At 51.6% G+C, this 26965-nt stretch overlaps 1 protein-coding gene across 11 annotated transcripts in view; it reads left to right on the top strand.

Annotated features, from left to right (window-relative positions):
- The first annotated feature begins 3036 nt into the window (after window positions 1-3036).
- Window positions 3037-26965, top strand: part of POU2F3 (POU class 2 homeobox 3) — a 79989-nt gene continuing 56060 nt past the window's right edge. For 4 of the 11 annotated variants that reach the window (XM_027082033.1, XM_027082027.1, XM_027082022.1 and 1 more), the window contains exon 1: window positions 10303-10374. Coding sequence is in view for 2 of the 11 variants with exons in the window: in XM_027082024.1 (XP_026937825.1) it covers window positions 3674-3701; window positions 10306-10374 (97 nt within the window). In the remaining 9 variants the exon portion in view is untranslated. Of the gene's footprint in view, window positions 3702-10302; window positions 10375-26965 lie in introns of those variants that run through there. The other 7 variants (XM_027082024.1, XM_027082017.1, XM_027082032.1 and 4 more) reach the window with 5 other exon arrangements.

Below are 26965 nucleotides of genomic sequence, written 5' to 3'. Positions count from 1 at the left end.
TGTCTGGACGGGGAGGCTTAGCTCCTAGAGCCTTCCGTCCTTGAAGCAAAAGAAGCTGCTAGCATGCTCACATAGAAATGGGGCCGGGGCGGGGTGGGGGGGGGCTCGTAACTTCCTAGAGGTGCAGCCGAGGGGATCAGACGTAATCCCAGGAGGACCAGAAGGACCCCCAGGAGGGATCCACGTTGATCACAGTTTGGGGACAACAGGATCCTGGAGTTAGGCTTTGGCTGCTCTCTGAAAAAGCCCTCCAGCTGTTGAGAGGGTAGGGGGTAAAGGAGGAAGTGCTGGGTCATTTGCATATCATTTGTATGTGATTTGCATGGTGCTCTTTTGATGTCCAAAGGCACTGAAATTTCCTGTCTTTGCTTCTTTTTCCCTTTCTTTCCTCTGTTCCTTTCTAACCTCCAGGCAACTCCCTATCTCTCTCCTCTTCCCCACAGCTTTTTCTCTTCCTGGCTAAACAGAGAAATGGGGTATTAGGCCACGGAGGTGGCACCTTCCCCACCTCCCACCTGCCCAGAACTCAAAGAGCTGATTTCATGGAGACCATGAGTGTTCCACAGAAGCACTCATGGTCTCCACGAAGGAGGGAGGGACAAAGGGGTCTTGTGCACTCCTGTTCCGGTTCATCTAGCTGAAATGGTCATCAAGCAAGTCACAGAGGGAAGGAATAAAAATCATCGAACCCTGCCCCTTGCCCCACCCACCCTTCAAAGGCCCAGAAAGAACAGAAGAAGGAGGAGCAGAGAGAACAGAGGGTCTCTGCTCTGCCTTTGCTTGCCGTTGTGTGACCTTGGGCAAGTCCCACCCCCTGTGGACCTCTGGTCCCTCATACGATTATCTAGGTTCCTTCCACCTGGAGTTGTATGCTCATAGAAGGGAAGAGCAGAGAAGAGGAGACTCGGGCTCAGACACTGGAGGCCAGGATTAAAAGTACCAGCTTTGGAGTCAGGCAGGCCTGGTCTAAATTTCAACTCTGCCATCTACTAGCTGCATTAACCTCCCTGAACCTCAGTTTCCTCATCTATAAAAGGAACCTAAAAATTGTATGTTCCTCCTGAAGGTGTGATGACTGAATAAAAAGGTACATGCCCAGCACGTAGCACTTTCTTGGCCTATAGAAAGCATTCAATCAATATGGATTGACTGAATAAGTGAATGAAGGTGAGGTCCTGTCTGCTACCTCTCCCCCACCCCTCTCACCTTCCCATCCTTCCCCCAATCACCCCCTCTCCTGGTCCGGAACCCAAAACTGTCCTTCCAACTCTGAAGCTATAACGCCCCATCTCTTCCCCAATGGGCCCCATCTCCAAGGGTTCCACCCCCACCCGCATCCCCAGGACCCCCATATCCTAGGCTACTAGAGCTGGAAGACCCTTAGAAATCATTAGGTACATGCTCCTCTGGCTTCTGGAAAACTAAAGCCCAGAAAAGAAATGTAACTTTGCACATGGAAAAGAGAAACAGGTTCCAGATACTGGTGGTCAGAGAATCAGACCCTTGGGGAACATGGCTACACAAATGCTATGCAAATAGAGATATGGAAATCACAAGCGCACAGGGGTATATAAACTACGTGCAGGCATTTTTCTAGGATGATGGTAGGTGAAGTGCAGTTGTAGATAAGAAATGGCCTCAGGCTTGGGGCCAAACCTGAAGTGGAGGAAGGGAGGGAAAGTAGAGGAAAGAGGAGGGAAGGAAGGGACAGTCTGGCAGTGTGCCAAGGTGTGGGGGGCGTGTCTCTGGGTTCACTAGGCCTCTGAAAAGCTACTGATCTCTTTCCTCAGCCAGAAGAAACAGGAAGAAAGTCTCCTCCCTTCTTGCCAAGAGTGGGAGGAAGAAAGGTTGGTGCGATTGGGGGAGAGTGGTTTGTGTGGACCCGAAGAAGCACTTGTTAAACACTTTCCCTCCAGGGCCACTGTGGCACCCACTGGGCCCTTTCTGACACCTGCTGTGTACCCTGCACGGTGTTTGGTGCTGTGGGGGCAGCCAATCAGTTAACGGCCAGGAGATAGGATAAGAAAAGTCCTGCAGAGCGAGCCACAGGGCTAGTAAGAACATTGAAACATTATGGTAATTTAAGAACAGATCAGATCACTTCCAGCTTCAGAAGGAGGTGGCATTTGAATAGTGCACGAAGGGAGAAGAGTGCAGAGTTTTAGAACAGGAGCCCTGATACTTACTGGAAGGGTAACTGTGGGCACACTAAACTCTCTAAGCCTCATTTTTCCCATCTGTAAAATGGAAATAATAACAGTCCCGTTTTCGAGTTGTTATGAGGACTAAACAAGATCAGGTGCCTCTCAAGTGTTGGTTAGCACAGTGCCTGATGCACTGAAAGCTCAATAAATGCTGGATATTCTAATGGGGATTATTGGGGTGGGTGGTGGGTGGACACACCAACTGGAAAGAACAGTGCAAACAAGGCATAGAGGCAGAAAAGCCCAGGACTTGTTCTGTAAGCAGGTTGACAGGGAGACCTGTCTGGAAAGAAAGGCGAGGTCTTGCCTGCTGTGGGCACACGGCTTTCAAGGCTTATACACAGGTGGTCTCTTCGCCTTGCCACCTCTTCCTGGGACCTGAAGAGTGGAGGAGAAGGGTGGGGGAAGCTCAGGTGACGAGTCTATGATGGGTGCTGCAGAGAGCACTGGAGTGGGAGTTCAGAGACCTGATCCCAGCCAGCTTCCTTCCACCACTAGGGAATTGTGTGCCTTTGGACAAGTCACTTCCCAGTTCTGTAAATGAGGAGGTGGCTGTTCCCACAGCCCCTGACACTAGTAAATAGCTTTCACATCATACTCTCATAGAGCCTCGCAGCAACCTGGGACTTGGTAGGGCAGGCAAGAGACACTATCTTCACCCAGAAAATGTGATAATTAGCTGGGCCCCATCTAGGTCCCAGGATGTGGTGAGGATGCACGGGGGGCCTAGGTGAGCTTGACCACCTGCTAACTTCAGATAGATAGATGCCAGTTAAGATTAACACCTGCCCCCGTTTTACGGTTGAGTAAACTGAGTTCAGGGAGGTGATGAGCCTTGTCTCATGTCACACAGCCCGGTAAGCGGCAGAGAGGTAGGATTCCAACACCAGATTCTTCCCAGCGCACTCCCGCGGCTTCTCCAAACACTTCCAGAGCTCCTCGCAGAGCTGGGGTGTCTGTCCAGACGGAAGCTCAGCCCGTCCCCCCGCCGCCCCGCTGGTTAATCTGCCAGGGGTTCCTCAGTAGGGCAAGCTGTTGGGCCGGGCGCGGTGGGGAGAGGCCATTGGCGGGTCCGAGGCGGACAGGTGTTCCGCAGGGTCAGGACCCGCCCCGGCAGCACCGCCTGCCCCCTCCCCCGGCCCCCCGGCTCCCCGAATGCAAATCACTGCTTTGCCTGGGCCGGGGGCCAGGCGCGGGGGCCCTGCCAGGGGGCGTGGCCCGAGGCCCCCGCCCCGCCGCGCCGCGTGCTCACCTGGGGCGTGTGGCAATCCCGCCGCGCCGAGTGCTGCCCGGGTGGGCGGGAGGGAGCAGCGGAGCGCGCTACGGCTGCGGCGACGGCTCCGGCGGCGGCTCCCGCGGCGGCGGCGGCCGGGGGCGGGAGGAAGGAGACCCTGGCTTCCCCGGAGGCCCGGCTGGGGCAGCCGCGAGGGGCCTGGGGGGAAGCTGGCTTTGGCCCCGCCTGGGGCAGGATGGTGAATCTGGAACCCATGCACCCAGGTGAGGGGCGGAGGGCGCGAGCTCTGACAGGTGTCACTGTGCTCGGGCAGGGGCGAATGACAGGGGCGCCGCTCTCGGGGGGTCTTGTTCCCCAGCGGCCAGGAGAGGGCAGTGTGGATAGCGGGTCGCCCCGAGCTGGCGGGCGCAGGGTCCGTCTGGGGGACTTTGGGGAAGAATGAAGGTAGGGGCTACGGTGGAGGGTGGGAGGGCTTCTGAAGCCTCGCATCTGGAGAGCGCTGGCATCTGGAGAGCCGCAGCCCTGTGGGACCTGGGCGTGCTGAGCTGTGGTAGTCTCGGGGAAGTTGCCCTGTTCACTGGTTGCAGAAGGGTGGCTCACTGGCTCAGCCAGGGGTGTGGACCTTGGAGTGCAGAAGTGAGAGAAATACGTGTATCCACATGTTGCGTGTTTGGTGTCCCAGGCATTTACGTGAAGTATGGGGAGAGTGGATATTGGTAAGGTCTAGGGGGTGCCTAGGAAAAGTGAGTGGAGCTGGGCATTTACAGAGGCACACCTGGGGCAGGTGCCATGGTGCACACGTATTGATCAGGGCCTAGGGAAGCATGTGTCCGTGTGTGTCAGAGGTGAGTCTACCTGTCCCCATGTGTGTTGGGAGAGGAGGTGGAGCAGACCCCACCCGTGAAGGTGTACCTGCTCCCCTGCTCCGTGAGCCTAGGCAGTGCCGTAGGCTGGTGCGCGGCGGAGCCGGGGAGTCCGCGTGCGGGGGCTGAGCCGGAGCTCTGTGGGACGCACAGGAGGAGAAGCCTGCACAGGGCCCTGTGGGAAAGCGCTTCCATCTCTGTGTCTGGGGGGTGGGGGGGGCAGTGAGAGATACATCCTCTGTGTTCTATGTCCCATGGATTTAGATACCAAGCCCTCCTCTCCTCAGGGGTGGGAACCTAGGCCATGGAAATGCGTTTCTGGGAGTCAGTTTCCCCTGCGTGAAAGGTCTATGGGCATGGAGTGAACCAAGACCCCTCCATTCACCCTGCTGATCCCTCCTTCCACAGCCAGGCAAGGACTGGAGCTACTAATCCTGGAGGTCGGACTTGGTGTCGGGGTGGGCCTTCTGGAGGTCTGAGGGCCTGAGCAGAGACGGACTGACGTGGAGAAAGCTGAGCCTGATTTGGCCATTTCAAACCAGCAACTTGCCTCTTAAAGGGGGCAACACCCAATGAATGACCTTCATTAAGGACTTCAGGGCTGTTGATGGGAATTTTGTTACCTGCTCTCCTTTCTGGAGGAAGAGTGAGGGAGTCAATTCTCATGACCTACCCCAAGGAGCAGGGCAGGCTGGAGGCTTTGGCCCTTCCTGGAGCCGCCAATCCTTGAAATCAAGCAGCAGTGGGTGCACGGGGGAGACCCAGTTTCCCAGACGCAGTCCTGGTGGGGCTGAGTGAAAACCAGCAGACGGTGAGGTGTTAGCTCTGAGTGGATCCCCAGGTGCCAGGACATGCCAGGGAGGGCTCGGTGTGGCGGAAAGAATCATCCATCTGGGTATCATCCAATGGTTGGGGAAAGTCCATTTTCAGACCTCGTAGCACCAGCATGGAGCTGGACATAGCTGGGGGCAGATCCCGGGTTCTCCTTTCTCCACTTTCCACCAAGAAGGCCTAGGTGTGCATGGGAGCAAAACCTGAAGGCACACCCCCCAGTGGGAAGTTGTTTAGGACCAAGATCAGAGACTTCCTGGGGGTTTTCCACCTCATTGTCTACTGGGGGCTCCGGCTCTGGGGGAAGGGGGAGGAGGGGGGGCAGCTGGGACCCAGCAGGGAGGCCGCCTGGGGGCTAAGAGGATCTAGCCCAGAGCAGGAAAGAGAGGGTGAGGTTGAGGTGAGGAGGCCAAGCCCTCCATGCCTGGCCTGGGAGGAAGCTCCAGGCTGACGCTTTTCAGAAGCCCGGGCACCTCCCCCAGCCCTGTCCCCTGCAGGCAGACACAAAGGGGGTGATTGAGCTAAACCCAGGGTGCGCTGACTCCTCAGGCGGGTTCTCCGTCCACCTGTTTACCTCGGGTGGGTGACCTGAGTCATCTCTCTACATTTGCTTGCCACTGCTCCCCAGCCCGCTTCTGTAGTCCATCTCCCCTCAGGGCTGCCTGGCCTCCCTGTGAGGTTTCCTGGCCTCTCTGTGGTATCTGGTTCCCCTTTGGAGACCTCAAAGGGATCGCTCAATTTGGGACTTTCTGTGGGGCCTCTCTAACTAGGTCTCCATTTGAGGGTTCCCTTTGCTGGGTCTTCTCAGTGGGCTTTTTAGTCCGGGGTCATCTTTGTAAGGTCTTTCATCGAGGGCCCTGCTGTGGGGTCTCTGAGGGAGGATCCGTCTATGGAGTGTCTCCCTGGGGGCCCCTCTCTAGGGTGTCTCAGTCCAGGATCCTCTCTGTGGAAATCTGGTCTCTTCTGAGCCCTACTTTTCCCCTCCCAGTGATCCTGTGTCCTGCGGATGCGTTATAAGCAGCACTTGCCCTGTAAATCCCCAGTCCTAGGCCCTTGGGGATTCCCCCTCCATGGATCTACTGCAACAGTTTGGGGGGGGGTTGGAGGGGGAGCAGGGGCACACAAAGTAATGCGTAAGGTCCCCCACTCAGCAGCTCCGCAAGCACTGCGGCCCCTGAGTCAGCCCATCTTTTTGCTCTGATAACCTGGGTACCAGCCGTGATTCAGGTTGGCCTGGGACCTCAGCACTTTGTATTTTGTAGCACACCTCTCACGTGGGAGCACAAACACCTGAGCAGGCATGAGGTCACCAGACACAGGGGCACCCAGGCTAAGGAGGGGCTCCTCCCTCCCAGGCCCAATGCAGGTAGACAAGAGTCAGACAGAAAGCTCAGGAGGGAGAGAAGAGATGGAGGAAACAGTGGGAAACCAGCCGGAGGGGGACGCCTGGTTAGTCCCAGAGCATCTCTTTTTTGCCCTTTTCCTCACTGTGAGCTGTTCTCTATCAGCGTTGGGAAAGGAGGATCGAGTCTCACAGACTGATACCAGTTCCTGCTCAGGACCATTGGGTTGGAAGGTCTCTTGAGAGGAAGTGCATTTCTCTTGAAGAAGAGGCGAGAAGCATCTCCTCCAGGGGAGAGTTGGAGCCCTGGCTCGCTCAGAAGTAGGACCGGTGGCCCCTTGAATTCCCTCTGGTAGAAGTGCCTGAAGCAGTGGGTGTGGGAGGGAGAAGTCAGGAGGGAGCTCCAGTCCCTTCCGAAGAGATGAAGATGGACAGTAGGAGAGAGAGTAGTGGGCCTTTTGTTTTCCTGGCGTAGCCTGGACCCAGGAGGTCCAGGACACCGTGGACACTCAGCCTGCAGCCTGGGGAAGTGCTGCCCCTTGGACTTTGCTCCTGCAGGTTCACACACACATCCTGGTTCACAGATGTGTAAGGAGGGGCTGCTGCTGGGTCATGCCAAGGCACAGGGAGGTCAAGGCCAGCGGCCAACATTTCGCTCCAGCTTCAGCGGGTGACAGCACCAGTGAAGCAGATGAGGGGCTGCATCTGGTATCTGGGTTCTTACACGGACCAGCTGAGCCTCCCCAGGGAAGGGAGTGATGGCAAGGAGCCTCCTCAGTTGCCAGCTGAGATTAGAACAGCAGAGAAGCCTGACCGCACCCCACACCTCTCTCACTCACCTCCGGCATGTGCTGTCCGACAGGCGAAGGGTTATGGCGTCTCGGCGAGTTTCGGTGTTGGCCCATTTTTAGGCTGAGACCCAAGAGCTCGTCCCACCCATCAGCCTCGGCCTCCTACCCAACAGGAACAGGTTCTCAGTGTCTTAACATCCTATGGGAGTTAAGAGGTTTCACAGATCATCTCAGCCTGACCCTCCATTCAGACTCAAATCCCTGTCCAATGCCGAAGTGTCACAGTGTTGCTCCCATAATGGGTACATCCAATGAGTAGATGTCCTGGAAGAGTGTGGAGCCTTTGACTCCTTCAAAAGTTAATTTTAGACATGATTAGGACTACCTTTCATGCTAATTTAAAAGATCAGAGAGATGGCTTTTGGGTAGAGTTAAAGGTGGTGCAGGGAATGGGTGTTGGAGGAGTGTTTGGGTTACAGGCATAGAATTATGGTTTAGCTAAAATGTCACCCTTCTTAAGCGTCAGATGTTTGAAATAAGTTGATTCAGAATACCTGGTCATCATCCCACCCTCACTACCTCTTAAACTCTTCTTGTCCCCATGAGCGTTTTTCCCATGAAGTCAGAATTGGGAGAATGCAGATGGCTTCCCAGGTAAAGGACAAATTATGATACTGCTTAGACAGAAAAACCAAAGCTGTTAACTGTAATGGAAGAAGGGGACTCCGATCGAAGCCTAAGTATCTGTTTAGTTAATTCATTTATCACGTGCTTCCTTTGTGCCAGGAACTGTGCCAGGCGGTTTTCATTCAGTATCTTATTTGCTCCTCACTATAACTCTGGGAAGTATCATTTTTCTCATTTTTTTTTTTTTAGCTGAGAAAACTGAGGTTCAACTATGTGGCCAGGGTCCCCCTGTGCTAGTTAGGATGGCACTGGGATTAAATCCAGGTCTGTCTGCTGTCAAAACCCATGCTCTGAATTCCCAGCGCCACTGAAGCAGGTTTAAAAGCCCACTGAGAGGGCTTCCCAGTGGTTGAGAGTCCTCCTGCCGATGCAGGGGACATGGGTTCGTGCCCCGGTCTCGGAGGATCCCACATGCCACGGAGTGGCTGGGCCCGTAAGCCATGGCCGCTGAGCCTGCGCTTCCGGAGCCTGTGCTCAGCAACGGGAGAGGTGGTGAGCACTCACCCCCTCCCGCCCCTTCCCAGCAGTCTCTGACGTTTTCTCTGCACTGTTGAAGGATCCCTATGGGGAAGTGTAACTGAGCCGATCTATAATAGGCAATGCCCAGCTCCAGCGTGGCCCTTCATGGGTGGGACGAAGCTAAGCCCATTTCCCCCCTGGAGCAGAAAGCGTGGAGTAGCAGAAGCCCTTTGCAGACCTGTCCGGGTGGCCCACACTAGTTACTCTGCATATTCATGCATGACAGACTGTACAAAAAGTTTCAAACTGCAGCAGGAAGGACTTTGGTTAGGCTGGAGAAATGCCTTCTTAAATGTAGTGCACTGAGAGGGGTGGCAAGTGTGGCTGCAGGGTTTCCCCTAGAGGTCTGTAACCACGCAGGACAGTGTGGATGTCTGGGGAGGGCTGTACGGAGCTCCAAGTATTTACCTGGGAGTCATCACTTTGACCGGTCTCAAAACTATTCCTCAAACTACAGTGGCTCCCAAGGTTGCTTACTCCCTCCCCTGCTCCTGGGGTGTCCCAAGGGCTGTAGAACCTCGGGACTCCCCATCTCTGTCTTGCTTGGCATAACAGTCACCCCTCCTGCACTGCAGTCACTGCATCCCCTGGGACCACACTTTAAACCTCTGCCAGAGCCACATACATCATTGCCCTAAAAAAAAAAAAAAAAAAGTAGAAGAAGAAGAAGAAATAAAAGTCGGTTTCTTCCTGCTTTTCCTGGGGCGGAGGTCCACCCTTCTCCCTCGTCCTGGTCATCTCCAGACCTCAGACATCCAGACTGTCAACTGCCCAATTATGTGGCCCAAATTAAGACGGGCTGCTTACCCGGGATTGGCTGGGGGGCCGGGTATGCAAATTGGCTCACCAAGACTTTATCTGGTTTGAAAGAGTTAAAGTGCTGCCCCAGAGAAGGGGGGGGGGTCAACATGATTTGAATAAAATATTCTTCTGTCTTTAACGGCTTCAGTATTGGGGTGGTTTCATAAGGAGAGGAGCTGAGAGTGAGTTAGCTCAAAGTTGTCTCTTTCCTTCTCTTTGCTGACCCTTGAGGAGACTTAGGGGCCTCTTAGGCAGCGGCAGCTGTCTGTTGTGGGTAAATGTTTAATTTACTGAAATGAAGCAGGGCAGAGAGGCCAGACCCGCAGCACTTGGGGGCTGAGACAGGGGGCCTTGTGTAGGTCTTCTCTCTCCGCGGGACGCTGACCCGCCTGCCATCCCTTTCTTACTGAGAACGTTGAAGGAGTAGGAGAGAAGGTAAGGGTTCCCAAGGAGGGCCACACAGGAACTAGGGTTTGATCACCAGACAGTGGGTTGACCTCTGAGAATCAGGCAGAGAATAGAGGCAGGATTGGCTAAAAAAGATGAGAAGGGCAAGCCTTGGTTCAAGGGTGCTCTTACCTCTCAAGGTAGAGTTATTATGAGGGGGAGGACGGGAGATGGATATTTCTTGTGCTACTTTAAAAAATAACAGACATCCCCCAAATCCCAAAGGAAATGAGGATGGAAAATGAGGAGCATTCTCCCCCATTCCCCTCCCTCCGCTGTACCCTTCCCCTTGTTAAATTTTTACCAACTGAGCCTGGTGATAGAAGGAAGTGGCCGTGAATGATGCAAAGGGGAGAGACCCTGCAGTAGCACTGGAGAAAGGGGGAAAGGAGGCAAGCCTGGGACGAGGGGATATGTGCTCCAAGCTTATGAATATTCTAATAGTTGTATGTTTAGGAATCAGGAATTTGAAAGTCTGATGCTTGTTGTAATTACCCATTCATCTTCGCTGTTTAGTTAAAGCCACATATGTCATAGCGAGAAAAATTGTGACCTGTTACTAAAATCAGTTGCGTTCTCCCTGCAGATATCAAGATGAGTGGGGATGTAGCAGATTCTACAGTTGCTCGAAGTGCTCTCAGCCAGGTGGAGACAGGTAAGGGTCTTCTCTTCTGGGAAATGAAACAGAAAAGCAAGGGCAGGACAGAGTTACTGGAATTCATCGAATAATGGAATAACGTGGTACCTCTTCCGGCTTGGTCTTTCAGCCAATCAGACCCAAAGGCTGGGTCTTAGGAAATGAAGGGATTCCCTAGAGACAGGGGGTATGACCCTGGAGCCTTTGAACAGTAGACATCGGTATACAACGGAACAAAGCCTCTGAAACTAGGCTAGGAAAGGGCCAGATCCTTAGAAACAAACAAGAAGTCAGGGAGGAGATTCACTTTTTTTTTTTTCATTTTTAAGTAACATTTGTTTTTTTGCTTTTAGCTTTTTTTACTATTTTTTTAATAGATCTTTATTGCAGTATAATTGCTTCACAATACCCTGTTAGTTTCTGTTGCACAACAAAGCAAATCAGCCATATGCATACACGTCCCCATATCCCCTCCCTCTTGAGCCTCCCTCCCGCCCTCCCTGTCCCACCCCTCTAGGTCATCGCAAAACACCGAGCCGATCTCCCTGTGCTATGCAGCTACTTCCCACCAGCCAACTATTTTACATTCGATAGTGTATATATGTCGATGCTACTCTCACTTCGCCCTAGCTTCCCCCTCCCACCCCATGTCCTCAAGTCCATGCTCTATGACTACATCTTTATTCCTGCCCTGCAACTAGGTTCATCAGTACCATTTTTTTTTCAAGGCCCCTAGAAGCAGCAGGCTGTGTTCCCAGCTGCTACTGACTGACGGAAGGCAGAATGTGTCTCTGGTAGATGGGAACTAAGGCCTTTTAACCCCAGATTTCTCAATAATCCTACTCAAGGAACTAATCAAAGAGGCCCATGGACAAGTGTTCCTCTTCCAAATTACATGCATGTGGGTGGCAAACAGACCCAGAAAGGAGGGCTTGGTGCCTTTAGATGTCTTTGCTTTGTGAATAAAAGGAAAAGGAGAGGGAAGAGTTGAGAAGAAAGTTTCATAGCTCTCTCTCTCTCTCTCTTTTTTTTTTTTTTTTTTTTGCGGTACGCGGGCCTCTCACTGTTGTGGCCTCTCCCATTGCGGAGCACAGGCTCCAGACGCGCAAGCTCAGTGGCCATGGCTCACGGGCCCAGCCGCTCCACGGCATGTGGGATCTTCCCGGACTGGGGCGCGAACCCGTGTCCCCTGCATCGGCAGGCGGACTCTCAACCACTGCGCCACCAGGGAAGCCCCTAGCTCTCTCTTTTAACTCCATAGTCCAAACCTTGCTTTGAAAGCTCCATATAATTAAAAAGAACTTGAAGAAAGATGAGCATAAGTTGTAACACCACCAAATAACTTTAATAGTATCCCAACAAGACCTCAATTAGTCTTTCATCTGGATCATTAGAGGCATAGAAATTAGAAGTGGAAGAGAATCGATGTCCCCCAGAGCTGAAATCTTTTCCCAAGTCTTCAGGTGCAGTCTAGTTCCATTCTTGAAGCTAAAAGACTCAGGATCAGGGACACGATAATTGGGGGTCTTGTGGAGGCATCTGCAGCACACATTTACCATAAACGTTTCTGCCCCTCCGCCCTCAATTTAGTCTTGAAACTGTCTGTTTACACGGGTAGTGGTACATGTTTTATACTTTGCTTTGTGTCTGGGAACAGTTAAGCTTGGAGAGAGTGGGCCAATTGCAACCATTTGTCAATTGATTTATTAGCTGAGTATGTTTAAAGGTCTGTGGAGTGGGGTATCTGTTCTCCCCAGTTGTGAAGAAAATTCCCTTTCATCTCCAGAACTCCAGCAAGGCTTTCATATCAGTTCACCTGATGAGTAGTAATAGGTACATCTCTGCTCTGAACTCTTCCCTAGAGAAAAACCAGAGTCCAGAAGCCTTGATTCAGAAGTTGAGTCACCCTTTCCCAGTAGCAGGCTGGCTAGAGCTGACCCTGTTCACCTGGGCCAGGTATATTGCCCCAGCTAAGAGTGTGTCCATGAGGGTGGAAGTCCACACTTAACAGGATAGCTCTGGTGCTCTGTTATTAGTTACGGGACCAAGTCAAGACAACTGTGTCAGGAGTGAGAAGGACCTACATGAGACCCTGAAAAGCGATCCAGGAGACAGAGGGAGTTCAGAACCTGGGGATTAGGAAGGTTAAGGCGTTACAGGCAGTCTCAGCAAGCTCTGGCCTCCTGTCTGGGACTGTGGGAGCTTGAAGGAGAAAGGTTGAAGGAGAAAGAGTCTGAACATAAACTGGGACTTTCAGAATACGAGTGTCATCTCAGTGTCTGCCAGTTCAGAATGTGACCTTGGACCAGCCGCTTTGCTTCCCTAGGAGGCAGGAACAGATGACCTTTGAAGAGTATGGATTTAGAATCAAACAGACCTGGGGTAAGAATCACAGCTCTGCTGCTGACTGGTTTATGTGATCTGATGAGTTAGTTTAGCCTGATCTCTTCTAAAGAAGACAATTAATGTCCATCGTAGAGAGTGGGTTGAGGGTTAGCTGAGATATTTAAAGCCCTCAGCACAGTGCTTGGCATATTGACAGCTGCGGTCATCATTTCCTCTAATGGCATCATTAAGATTCTGTAATATACACAACGAGACTTGATGCTAAGTGTTCTGGGGCTGCAGGTAGCTGGGGTGCCCTTCTCCCCTTCACTCAGGCCAAGTGGATCAACCCTACAGGTTGATTTTGTTCCTTCCACCATTCAGGGAAAGAGTCTGTGTGGGTCCTCCTCAACTCCAAAGAGTCCCTTTAGTTCATCTGTCAGAACGCCTCCATTCCCAGATCCTTCACTTCTAGCGGCTCAGCTTGGTGGCTGGTAGCATCCTTACTTAGGTGACTGTCAAATTACTGCATGTTTTTAAGGGCAAGAAAAAAAGAGGCAGCTAATTAAAGTAACCAAGCTTCCTGGAAAGTCATTCTGACTCATTTTCTACAGAGGAAAACTTATCGTGAGTCACAGCGATTACCAACTTGGTTTAATGGCTTCCTTTGGATTTTTAAAAGGCAGATTCCCCTACCCAACAGTGCCTGAATTAAGGGGTGGTTTGTCTCTGGGTTTTAAAGAAACTATAAACAAAGGTGACCTAGAAAGCCCCAGCTCCCTGAGAGCACCCTCTGTGTTGTGTGAAATCCCCCAGGTGCACGAGGTGGGAGCTGGGAAAGGGAAGTGAATTTCCCCTCCACACTGGCCAGGACTGCAAAGGAGAGCGTTCTCTAGTCCAGACACAGACCTCCCGGTTGGTAGAGACGTGGCAGGGAAGCTAGCTCATCCTTTCCTTTCCTTCGGTCTATGAGGAAGCCGAGGCATGGGTGGACAGAGGAGAAATTCAGTGTCTTTGTGACAGCACTCGGGACCAGAGAAGACTCCCGATCCCCTGGCCAGTGTTGTTTCCACACCCTGCAGAAGACTGAGGCCAAGCTGTTTCTAGATTTCTGATCTATCAGCTTTTCTATCCTACCTCTTACTTCCCGTTTTTACTTTTCCTTCCTTCTTGAGACTGACACCGATTTTTTTTTTTTCCGGTTCTCAGCTGAGTGGTTGATAAGAACATAGCCTTACCCACATTTCAAAAGCTCCCAGCTCCATAACTGACCATCCCCAAGCACCCAAGCAGATAACCCTATGACTTTTGACCACTCTGGTCACAGTGTAGCCTCCTACACAGGGGGAGGACAAATACGGTGGGCTTGAGAAGAAGAAGGGAAAGGCCAGTCACATCCACGGAGCCTCCTTCCCATACCCAGGCCCGTGGAGCCAACTGTACATGCATTACCTCATTTAATTCTTACAATTGCCATTTTTATCAATGAGGAAATTGTGGCTCAGAATGAGAAACTAACTAGCCCAGGATCACACAGCTTCTAACCAGTAATCAAACTCAGTCCTGACTGCAGTCTATTAACTCCCTGCAGATTATTGGGCAAATGTTTTCCCACCCAGACATTTATTTTCCTCCCCATTAAGGAGGGTTTGGGGCTGGATAGCCTCTAAGGGCTGAATTTTTAAAGATGTGTATGCAGTTCTGCTTTTCCATATTCTCTGCCATCAGTTCCCACACTGTGCATTTGTGTGGAGACTTCCTCAGCCCTGAGCTCTGCCCGTCTACCCCGTCACCTCCCTCAGCCCCTATATCCCCTCCTTCCACCACCCCTCTCAGCCCGCTCTCCTTCTGACACCTCCAGCTGCCTTGCTCTGTTCAGGCTCCGTCCTCTTCTCTGACCTCGCTGGCAGTCCTCGCTTGTGTCAGACCCTGGGCTCAGAAAGATGACGAAACAGTCCCTGTCTTCCAGGAGCTTTCCTCCAGGGCTTCATGGTGGAGTGGATCACAGGGCCAACCTGTGTTTGGAAGAGCACGTTCAAACAGTGCATTTGGACTTTACAACAATTCTGTGAGGGTAGATGACACCATCCCACTTTGCAGATGGGGAAGTTGAGGCTGGTTAGCTGATCTCCCCAAGGTTCTGTATCTAGCAAATGACAGAATTAAACTTGGGTCTTTCTAGTGACTATTTACCCAGAGATGGTGGTGGGAAGACTGGGGACCAGCACAGGAAACCAGGGACAGAGGACACAAGAGAGTGGCGGCATCAGGGAGATGCCGAAATTATGGCAGGTGGCTCCAGCCAAGGGACTTGGCTCTCCTCCTTGGCTAGAGCCCCTGCTGGGGGGCTGGTCTCATCCAAGAGGCAGAAGCCTTGTCTGGTGCCAAAATATGCTTGCTGGGGAAGAGAGGGAAAGAGCTGGGGTCCACTTACTCCCTTTGGTGAACTGTGGAGAGGGAGAATCTGGCCTTGGAGAGAACTGTCTCCATCTCTTCTCTCATCCTGAGCCAGCCTCACCGACACACCAGCCCCGGCTCCCCGCATTCTGCAGGCTCAGTTGTCATGGGTGGAGTGGGGGTTTGCAGGCCCAGATGACAGTGGAGCAGACGCTTTAGGACCCTTGTCCTGCTCAGAGATCTGGGAAGGAAGGGCTCCACGAGGGGAGCCCAGGGGAGGAAAAGGGGAGCAAGAAGGAAGGGGGTGGGGACCGGACTCTGTTCAGTCATCCCTTCCTGCTGCCCTTCTTCTTTGCTTCAGTTGCCTATCTGAGAGGTGAAATGGCTCACCGTGTCCCACCGTCTGGAAGGACCATCCAGGGGAGTTAGCTGTGTGGGGACCCTTTGCAGAGAGTCTCCTCACTTAAATCTGGCAACTTTCTACATGGTTTTAAGACGGAATGGACACGATTATATAGGGGAGCCCAGAGAGGTTAGTGATTCTCCTTAAGGCCCAAAGAAATAATGAGTAACTGACCCAAGAAGAGAAGCCCTGTCTTGGTCAGTTCATTCCTGGGACCTCGCCATCTCCACCCTAGTGAGTCCCCAAGAAAAGAGCTAAGGATAAAGAAACTACGTCTCACTGCGACGAAGAGGTGCAGTTCCAGGCAGAAACAGGTGGAAGGCTCTAGAGACGTGTGTGGGTTTTAACCCAAATGTTTATGGAATAAAACTATACTTTCAATGACAGAGAGGACGAGAGAAGTCTAGGAAGTACCTGGGGTGAGGTGAGACTTGGGGGAAGGTGCAGAACAGTCTCCTATTGACAGCTCTTTCTAAATGAGACACACGGGCGCACGCGTGTGCGTGCGCACGCACACACACACACACACACACCCTTTTATGATTAAATGACAGAGTGGGTGTGAAAGCACTTTGCAAAGTGAATGTCACCATACAAATACAGTCCATCATTAGGTTGATAATTATCAGAAACGTTCAGGAGACAAGACAAAGCTCTGTCACTGAGCAGTGTGGGACAAGTCTGCTTGTGCCTTAGACTCGAGTTTCCTTGTCATAATATGGCGGGAGAGAGGGCTTGAGGGAGTAAAGTGAAGAGAATGAGCTGGGTGGGCTCTAGGATTCAAGCCTGATGACTCTGGTCCTGTGCCTTGGTCTGTACCCACTCTCTCCCTTACCTCTCTGGAGGACAAAAAGGAAGCCACAGCCCCTCCAGATGTCCAGGGGGAACTGAGATGAATCCCTGGATTCTGAGAGGATATCTTGTCCATACCTCTCTCTTCCTTTGAAGCCATTTCAAAACCATCCCTGGAAAATAAAGGATCCTGTTCTTAGAGCTATTTTCCCCTCATTTATCTTCCATCCTTAAGAAAAGCTAACCCCACAATTTCTCTTGGCCACCTATTCTTGTAGGATACAATTCTCAGTGTCGGAAGTCCTTTCCTATCTCTTGTCTACAACCCTCACGCTGCAGCCTAAGCCCCTTGCCCCTGGTTCTAGCCTTCTCAAACCAGAGTGGCTTCCATCTCACCACGTTTCCAGTTTCTGTGCAGGGGGATGAGGAGGTACTAATTCACCATCCAGGCTTCATACTGTGGCTGTGTGTGCCAGAGGTCCCGGGAGAGCAGCCTGTGGCATCAGGAGGTACCTGCCTCTAGCACACAGAGAACCTCTGCAAATAAAAGAATTACTACAGCAGCTCCCACCTGTGCCACACTTTCTCACCCATCTAGTCCCAAACCCAAGCCCACAGGGCAGGACCATGCTGCTCAGATGAAAATGTTGTGAAGTGTTTTTAATAGCAGTGGTTTTTTATATGTTGCTTGAAATCAGGAGGTTTATAACACATTCGTGTCCAGAAATGAGTCAAGATACTTTAAAGTCTAAGCACACTATATATGAGTGTGTTAGGAGTGTGTATGTCACAATCTCAAGAGGGGTAATAGTCCATATGGACTAAATTAATACTTGCCTCTGGGTAGCAGGTATGTTTGTAAATATAAAATTACATTAAACCTTAGCACCAGTGCAGGTGGATGAGCCATGTCCTGCCTGACACCCGTCCCTCTTCCTCTCAGAGATCTCTTTAAGGAAGGCCACCTTCCCCACCCCAGCTGCCATCTCTGCAGCCCCCAGAAGAACATGGACCTCCTTTTCTCTCCAGCCTAAGAGGGAACAAAGCTAGGGGGCCGGGTCGGGGGGGGCACCTGTGTGCTGTCTTTTACCATCTGGAGTTCCGCTTGGTTTCATCAGCCGTCATTCCTTAGGGCACTGCTTCAAACAACGTGGGCTGCAGGACCGCTCGTTTATACTTCCAGTCTGTCACAGAGCAGTCCACAGTCCCACCGTGCAGGACTGGTATGCAGCTCGTACCCACCACACACATTCAACAGGGCCCAGACTTGTCTCCACTGCGTCCACAGGGAGCGCTCACGAATGACGTACTTGGGGTGCTGTGAACATTTCTAAATTCTTACTCTCTGTGTTTGGACGCATCTGGTCTCCGACCTCAATGAACAGCTCAGACCCGCCTGGCTGTTGGACCACACTTGGAGGTGCCCTGCATTAGAGGATAAGAGTGTGCATAAGAATGCCCCTTTCCTTTGGCATCCCATGGACAATGGGTACATCTTATGACCTTCTTAGCATCCCTCCTACTCCCACTGTTGGTGCCGTGGGGGCAGTGATGGGGAGATCCAGCAGGAGAGGTCAGTCCCAGGCTATCCTTTGCTGCCAGGGGTGAAATGACACCCACCCTCAACCCGCTACCAACACACACACACACACACACACACACAGAGACAGAGAGAGAGAGAGAGGCCCTGAGCAACGTCCAGAGACTTAACACTGTAGCTTCTGGGCCTTAGCCCTTCACTAAGGCACCCAAATTGCAGCCCCCCTCCCTCATAAGCTGTGAGTAAATGCTTTTGGTCTCTTGGGTCCACCCTCCTCCTTAAGAAACAGTTACAGCAATGAACACCTGGTGTGGAAAAATGCTGAACAAGTGGAAAAAGAATTTGAAAAGAAATGAGCAGCCAAATTAGGGTTACGTCTTCGGGCTTGAAGAGCGGCCCTGTCTGGAGCCTGTGCTCCGCAACGAGAGGCCGCGATAGTGAGAGGCCCGCGCACCGCGATGAAGAGTGGCCCCTGCTTGCCACAACTAGAGAAAGCCCTCGCACAGAAACGAAGACCCAACACAGCCCTAAACAAATAAATAAATTAAAAAAAAAAAAAAAAAGAGTAAATCCTATAAAAAAAAAAAAAAAGAGCAGCCCCAATCCGGACAACTGAAATGCAGTTACACTCCATCCGCCCCACTCCCAAACACAGACACACACACGCCCAACTCACACTCACGTGCAAACACACACGACTCACACAATCCCCACCTCAAAGCCCTCAGGGCAGGTTGGGCAGTCTGGTGGTGGGCTGCACCCACTGGCAGTCTTCCTTTCTGGTCAAGGCTCTATCAAAGGCAGGCTGGGGTGGTGGTGGTGGGGGTTTGTGAAACTACAGGAGGGGTAGGGGAGACGGAAGTTGGAGTTTCTGCCCGCATTTGCTAGTGGGTCCCCCTCGGGAAGGGAAGGGCTCTGCCAGGATGACCCGTCCTTAGGAAGAGCTGCTGAGGGGAGAAGCAGGTGCAGCTCCCCTTGCCTCCTCTCACTCCCCACTCCCCACGGCCAAGGGGGAGAGGGGCAGACATGTCCTTAAAAGGGAAGCCGCAGGAGGTCATCCCAACTGGGGCTGCGTTCCTCTCATTGGAGCCTGAGGATCTGGTAGGACAGGGCTGGGGAAGCTGAGCGAATGACCAGAGTCCTCAAAGGAGGCTGAATTTCATTTCTAGGGACTTCAGCCACAGACAGTTCAAAGTCCCCTCCTGGATTCTCCACGGGCTTAGAGCTGACTGTGGGGGAGCTCCTGGCTAACAGCAGGGCCCTGGGAGACTCAGGGAGGGCAGGCCTTTGTGCCAAGCTCGGAGCACCGGAAACAGAGCTGCAGGCATCTCCCCAGAAAGCACTCGTGCTGTTGACTCAAAAAATAATAGGTGTTCATTTGCATGGCATTTTACATACAGGTTCCGTGCCCTGCGTTCCATCTCCTATCACTGGCACCACCGAAGCCCTCTAGGTCTCTCCTCTCCTGTCGCCCCCTCTAGGAGCATCGCTGTGTCCTCCAGACTCCAGAACTTCCTCACCACCATCTAGCCCATCCTCGGATTAGGCTAGCCTGAGGAAAAAACAGCGGCTGGTCTCGCTTGGCTGAGACCAAATCTGGGTCCAGATTTGCACTAGAGAAGCAGGCAGGAAGCCTGGCGGGTCTGGGCCCCGTTGGGCACCTCGGTGAGGGGTGCCCCCCCCCCCCCCCCCCCCCCCCCCCCCCGCCTGCTGGGAAGAGGAACAAAAAATCTAAGCCAGAGAGCCCAGAGAGGGGCCAAAAGGAGAGGAAACCTAGTAGTTGCTATGACGATGGGGTCCTGGCGCCCAATTTGCATAGGGCAATGATTTCCGTACTGCTGGGTGAATTTCCATATCCCTGCCTCAAAGCCTGTTGGGGCAGGGAGTGGGGAGAGGGGAGAGGTCATTTGAAATTCAAATGAGGATGATTAAGCTTTTCTTGAGAAGGGAAGCACGCACAAGAAGGGTTAAGCCTGCTGGGAAATGTCTGCTCTGGACTCCAAGGTATCAAAGGGAGGTAGCACTGGGCTGGCTGCTCCCACCCTGTCCCTGTCCCCTCCCCTCAGGCCCCTGGAGGCCTGAGGGTGGTTGGCTGGGTGGGGTATTTGTGACCTCTGCCTCTCGGGAGAACCAGCTGGGTCCCCGTCCCCGCCTAGCCCCAACTCAGTTTACCCCAGCGTCACAGGATGCTTGGGCTCTTAAGGACCATTGAGTGAGTTCTGGTCCTGGGCTCAGGCCTGTCTCCCTCTGCTGACAACAGACTAGTCATCTCAGTTTTTCTACCAGTGAAACTGGAGAAACAGTCTGCACCTTCTCGTGTGGTTGAGGAGATGTGAGGAGAGATGGAATCTGGACTCATCTCTACCATGAACCTGTGTCAGCAAGTCACCTCCCGTCTTCAGGCCTGAGTTCGTGCATTGGACGGAGGGTCTGAACTTGAGAGTCTCTAAGATCACTTCCGGCTCTAAGATGCTGAGATCCGTGAGCACATGCTGACCCTTTGTGCTCACTGGTTATTATTTGAAAGGTGGGGGTTGCTGTACCTCTCAGTTCCTGTAACGTGTTAGGAAGGGCACTGCTGCCCCCAGCTTACCAAGGCGGAGGCATTAAGGGCATAGACTTTGGAGCCAGAGTCTGTATTTGAATCCCAGCTTTTCTACTTACTAGTTATATGACCTTGGGCTGGTTACTTAATGTCTCTGCTCGGTTTCCTAGACTGTAAAATGGAGGTAATAACAGGGATAGGCTCCTAGAGTTGCCGTGAGGATTTTTTTTGTTTGTTTTTCTTTTTTAATATTATGGAGAGTAAGGAATTTTTTTTTTGATTTTTTTGGCTTTTTTTCTTTAATAAATTTATTTATTTATTCATTTATTTAGGGCTGCGTTGGGTCTTCGTTGCTGCACGCGGGTTTTCTTTAGTTGCGGCGAGCGGGGGCTACTCTTCGTTGCGGTGCACGGGCTTCTCATTGCGGTGGCTTCTCTTGTTGCGGAGCATGGGCTCTAGGCACACGGGCTTCAGTAGTTGTGGCACGTGGGCTCAGTAGTTGTGGGTCGCGGGCTCTAGAGCGCAGGCTCAGTAGTATGGCACACGGGCGTCGTTGCTCCGCGGCATGTGGGATCTTCCCGGACCAGGGCTCGAACCCATGTCCCCTGCATTGGCAGGCGGATTCTTAACTGCTGTGCAACCAGGGAAGCCCCTGCTGTGAGGACTGAATAAGCCAACGTGTGTAAGGCCCTTAGAGCAGAGCCTGCCATACAGTAATGCCATTTGCCAGTATTAGTATCAGAAGGACAGAGTGTCCACACGTGACCCAATGGCCAATCTAGGGGCCCTCTATTAGGAATATGGGCTATCTCCTGAGTAGACCTACCTGTGAATTCGTTCACTCCTGGCCAACACACTGTCCTATCCACCTGCTCTTGGGAGTGGGAAGTGTGCTTTGGTGAAGGACCCTCAAACAAACTGACTCCAGGCAATCAGGAAATGGCTGGAAGAAGGGGAGGGAGTTGGTGGAAAGACCCCTCCTCCCAGGACCCAGTGTTTAGGGATGGTACAGATTCAAGGAGACTAGATGATGTTTATAGTTCTGGAAAAATCTTTTTTTCCCCCCTCAAGTTTCTGTGGCGACTCCATATGTGTTTTCATTTGGAGATAGTATGTCAGTATATACTGTGGTGTGGTCAGCCTTGGCTGGTGGACAGACGTGGGCTTGAGTTTCTACTCGGCAATTTACTAATCAGTAACGTTGGGCAAGTTGATTGACCTCTCTGAGCCTCAAGTTTCCTCATCTGTAAAATGGGGGTAATAAGAGCACCTACTCACAGGGTGGTTGTGAGGATTAAATGCTCTCCTGTGTATAAAATGTTTAATACAAACCTTGGTGCATAGTAAATGCTCAATAAATGTCAACTATTAATTAATCCCTATTATTTGAAAATAGTGTTCTCCTGCCAAAATGTTTGAAAATTCTCTGATCTAGTCCCATTCTCCTATTTTATGGGGAAAGAGAGTGGGGTCAGAAAAGAGGAATGACTTTCTCAAGGTCACAGCAACGGGTTGAGATCCCTGTTTCTTTAAAAGCCCTTTCCCTACCCTAGAGGCAGTCCTCTGTCTTATGCTTTTGTTTCCTTGTTTTGTTGGACAAAGTCTCCCCCCTCCCCATCACCCTTCCCTCAGAAGTGGCCCCTCCAGCCCTAGGAACACAGGCCCCAGAAGGAGAGGAAGCTATGTTACCCCGCGTGAGGGAAAGGGCATGGCATGGTGTCTGGATGCGGAAGACGGCTGTGTGACATTAACCAGCCCCGCCCTCTCTGAGCCTCAGTGTACTCACTGGTGAAACAGGAGTTCTGGAATCCCGGCTCTGTAGAACTCACAGGCAGGTGAGACTCTAATAAGGACTGGATACGAAAGTGCACTGCACAGAAAGGAACAAACCCAGTGCACGCCCCAAGACCCATGCGTGTTGGCCAGCGCACCAGCCCTACAGCCAGAGCCCTGAGATCCAACTTCCTTTCCTCCAGCTCAGGCGCCATGGCCCAGCCTCAGTTTCCTTATCTGTAAAACAAGTTGTGAGGCATGAATGAAACAAGAGTGTATCTGTGGCAGCTCTCAGAAGTGAGAGTTGTTCTACAAATGTGAGATAGCATCTCCCATCTAAGCTTTCTTACCACACACGTGCCCCTCTGAGCGGCACAAAGGACATCTGTGTGCCCACATGAGGACCAGCGCCCGGCTGCACACCCCTCTCGGTAGCTATCCCTGCTCTTCCCACCCACCCTTCTCACCCCCACTTCACTCAGTCCCGGGAAGGGGGTGGCGAAGTGTCTCTTACCAACCTTAAACCTCTTTGAACCTCTTCCCCTCTCAGGGCTGGGCAAGGAGTAGAGAAGGGGCTGGTCTGGAGGTGACCTTTAGGGAACCCCTGGGCTATGGTGGAGAGACAAGTCTAGGCATCGGAGCTCGGGCTTTGTTCCTGCTTTGCCATGTGTTACCTGTGTGACCTTTAGCTCGTCACTCATCCTCTCTGGGACTTAGTTTCCCTACCTGTGAGTGGTGGGTGCTGCACTGGGAGTGTCTGTGTGGTCCCCTCGAGCACAAGAAAGTTCTGATAGAAAAGTAGCGACCAAGGTGCTTCTCTGACCTGCGCTTATTTAGGAGCGATGGGAACCCTGGGTTTCTTTAACAGAGTTTTTCCTTTAAAGTTGGATTTTTATTGTTTTCTAGGGTCAGCAGATCATGAGTGGAGACTTTGCTGGGGAACCTGGCCCTTTGGCCCCATTCCAGGCGGGGGCCTGAGTCCCTGGCCTCTTCAGCATAGCCTCTGACCATGCTGCCCACTTTGGGCCTCAGTGTGAGGCCAGCAGGAGGTACAGGGGCAATGCAGGGGGCCCCAGAGAGTCCCATCTATAGCTCAGACTGAGAAGAAACAGGAATTTTATTTCCTAAAAAATTCGAAAACCTCGGCGAGGAGCCTTTCATTTATCAAAGAATGATGACAGATAATAAAGGGAAGTCGGAGGAGGCTGGGCTTCCCTTTTAGCAAAGGTGGGCAGTGAGTGCCTTCCTCAGCTCCACGCTCCTGACATCTGTGTTAACGGCCTGCAGACCAAGGCTTCGGGGTTCAGCCTCATGACTGTGCAGGTGGAGAAACTCACTGGAACGCTCACACAGGCCGGGTTGCAAGGAAGCCCTGAGGTCAGTCGCGTTTACTCTGCCATTCTAAAGAGGAAGAAGCTTTAACCCATGAAAATCCCCAAAGCCACAGACGGTCAGAGGTGGAGGGACCCTGTAAGACCATCCTGTCCTGGGGTAGCAAGTGGGTTTCTTCAGGAGAGCTGTTTCTGATCATCAGTGGTGGTCACTATGCACTGAGTTTAGGAAAAGGAAGCAAGTGAGGTGGTCCATTAGTGATGTCTGCCCTGGGCATGGCTCACACGCTGCATCTTTGCATCTGCTATCCACAGCCGGGGACACTCAGCTGGTGGAGACCTGAAGCTCAGATCTCCCATCCCCTATGCCGGTGTTCTTCCCACAGCCCATCAAGGACATCCTGTGTCCTGTTCTGCAGGTGGCTTCAGGGGCCAGCCTCAGTTTCCTCCTGGGCATTTTCTTTGCTCCTACGAAGCAGGTGGCAGGAATATAGGCAGAATTTTTTGTTTTAACATGTAAGGAAAATTGAAGGCTATGGAGGTCAAGCAACTTGCCCAAGGTCCAGCATAAAACAGCCTTTGAAGTAATCCTCAAGCTCAGTTTACAGTGTGTTCTCTGTACAGAGCTCTGACCATTAGGCAACAGTGCCCAGTTCCTTGGAGGGATCTCAAGTAACAAAAAAGGTAGGCATAGTGTCTGTGGGGTCTTGGGGAAAAGTGTTTTGACTGGGTTGAATGACCTCACTGGGAAGTCTCGTGGTTTGCTCTGGCGGCTGCCTGCCCAGCAGTGCTTCCAAGGTCCTGGTTGCTTTAATCATTGCTATCCCAGGAAGTGGCAGCACATTTGCCAAGTGGTCATAAAATGACAGGGGAAGTCTTGCTGGGTTAACCTGGGAGCGGAGCTGGTGAGAAGAGAAGCAGCCCGGAAATGGGAGAGGTTCGGCCGCATTGCAGAATGCTCTCTGCATGTTTACCAGGCAGGAGTGAAAATCCTGCTGGAACAGGATTCCTGTGCTTCCACGTCCCTCACCCAGAGAATTGCTCCCCAGGCAAACTCACATCCCAGCGCTGCCAACGCATGCAAATCAGCGGGCCTGTGAGGCTGTGGCTCAGAGGTGGGAAAGCAGAGGGCTGGCGCCGGCTCCTCCTGTCTACTGTCGGACAGGGGTCCTTGCCAGGTGGCTCGGACTGCTGACCTGGTGCCCACCAGGTGCCAGGGAAGGAGAGGCAGAGGCGGAAGCTGCCTTTGACCCCTGCGCACCTCCTACAGACTGATCCATGGCCTTTCTCATGGGGACTCCATTGGGTATTACGGCCATCCTGGCCTAAGGAAATTCTATCCAGAATCCCGGGCCTCCCCACCAATTCAAGGTGCCTTTTACCCTCTTTTGGTCACTAAATCCCATTTTCTATGAACTGGAATGTTGTCTTCATAATTAACCCAAATCCCTCGAACTGTATTCTCGGCCTCTTCCTTTGTCTGGAGCTCTTTGGTATAGATGAACAGTTCTGGGTACCGTGTGGGACCAGGGAGATTCAGGAGTTGGGCCATTTAGCTGGAGCTTGGATGGAGTCCTCAGACGTTGTCTGAGTTTTAGAGATGCTAGCAGTGGCGTTAACGCTAGCGTGGGAAGGATGTACCACGTTGGGACTGGAGACATGGGTTTTTGTCTTCCCCTGAGGATCATTCCCAACACATGCCCATACTTTAAAAGCTCTGTTACTTCGTACATATTATCACTTAACCTTGTTGAGACTCAGTTTTCTCACTGTAAAATGGGGGTGAGTAATAAGGCTTCATTTTCCCAAAGGCAGAGCGCTCGCCCTGATCATCTCTTCAGGTTCCTCCCAGCCCCGTGAGCCATAGTTCCAAGGTGTTTGCGCTCTGGCTTTCTTGCTAGAAGCTTCATGGTCCAGAGATTCCCAGGAGACCATGAGAACCGAAAGAGGCTTGGCGAGACCTTAGCTGGTGTCCCTTCCAGCTTGGCACAGTTCTTACCCATCTGCCCCAAGACATCCAAAGAGAGGATTCTGAAGCTTCCTTTGTGAGCCCTTTCTGCCCCATCTCTGCCCTCTGTGTTCATATCTTTTAGTTGTGGGCAGAACAAACAGGACAGAGGGAAATGGTGGGGAGAGTTCTTTGGTCCTTCCTTGCCTCCCTCTGCAAATGCTACACAGTGACCAGCTTCTGGGAAGGGAAGAAAAAGCCCTGGTACATTTCAATCCACTGCATTGAATCCTAGGACTTTAGAGATGGGAGGAATTTTCAGTCCCCTGAGATCACCCGAGATCCTCCTCTTGATATTATCAAATTGCCGCTCAATTCAAATACCACTTCTATAACATCCCTGAAATAAGCAACCTCTGCCTGAATATTCCTAGCAATGGGGAGCCCTGTTGATGTGAAACTGTGGGTTTCACTGCTGGACAATTCCATGTTTTACAAAATTCTTCCCTATACTGAGGTGAAGCCTGCTTCCCAGGAACCTCCACCAATGACCTTTGTGGAGCTGGGTCTTTGCAGCTGCAGACTAAGCCTGTTTCACATCCATGCCAATATTGGGGGAGGAAGGAAGAGTACACTGACATTTACTGAAGCACTTACTATGCACTAGGCACTATGCCAAGAAGATCTTACAAATGTTCCCTCATTGAATTACTTAAGAATTTTTTATTTTGAAAAACTTCAGATACATAGAAAAGAGAAGAAACAGCCATAACAGCTGTTAATGAACAGCCATATACCCATCACCTGGATTTAATAGTTGTTAACATCTTGCCATGTTGGTTTCATCCTTTTGGGGGGGGGAAATATTTTATTTTTAACTTTTTATTTCAAACGCACGCAAAGGTAGACACTGAAATGATGAGCCCCATATACTCATTGCCTACTCTCAACAACCATCACATTTCTGCCATTCCTGTCACTGGAATATTTTCTTGTAAATTACAGACGTTATAACATTTCAATCCTAAATATGGCAGTATGTGTGTCTAAAATGTAAAAGACATCTAAGGGTAAGTGTTCTCCTCTCTAGGCTAAATATCCTTTCCTCATTTGGTGTGACATCTAAGCCCCTTACCGTCTTGGTCCTCATGTTGCGCAGCCCAGTTCATCAGGGTCCCTTTAAAAAATGTTGCCCTGAACTGGACATGATGCTCTCAGCAGAGATGTGCAACGGTCTGCATGCCTGCTGATGCACAGGATAGCATTAGCTTTTTAAGCAGCTACCCCACACCTGTGCAGTACACTCAGGCCAATACTGGCTTCAATCAACTGAAATTCTCCCTTTTTGGGTTTCTTTTTCACATGCGCTTTTTCACTAGCGCCAGCCTCCTCTCTCTTCCCCTCCCCACAAGGAACTGCAGTTTGTTTATTTCCAGATACTGTCTGCCAATAAACAGAAATGGGAATCACTTTTTTGTTTTTGTTTGGGAGGGAGAGTTATATTATATTTCTTCAGGAGATTTAACCTCTTTGAAAATGTAAAATACAGAGTATA

The sequence above is a fragment of the Aethalodelphis obliquidens genome, unplaced genomic scaffold (genome assembly GCF_003676395.1).
Source record: "Aethalodelphis obliquidens isolate GAN/ISIS:26980383/991018 unplaced genomic scaffold, ASM367639v1 scaffold46, whole genome shotgun sequence".
NCBI lineage: Eukaryota > Metazoa > Chordata > Mammalia > Artiodactyla > Delphinidae > Aethalodelphis > Aethalodelphis obliquidens.
Note: the sequence above shows the minus strand (reverse complement) of the source record. Positions and strands in the feature narration are given on the sequence as shown.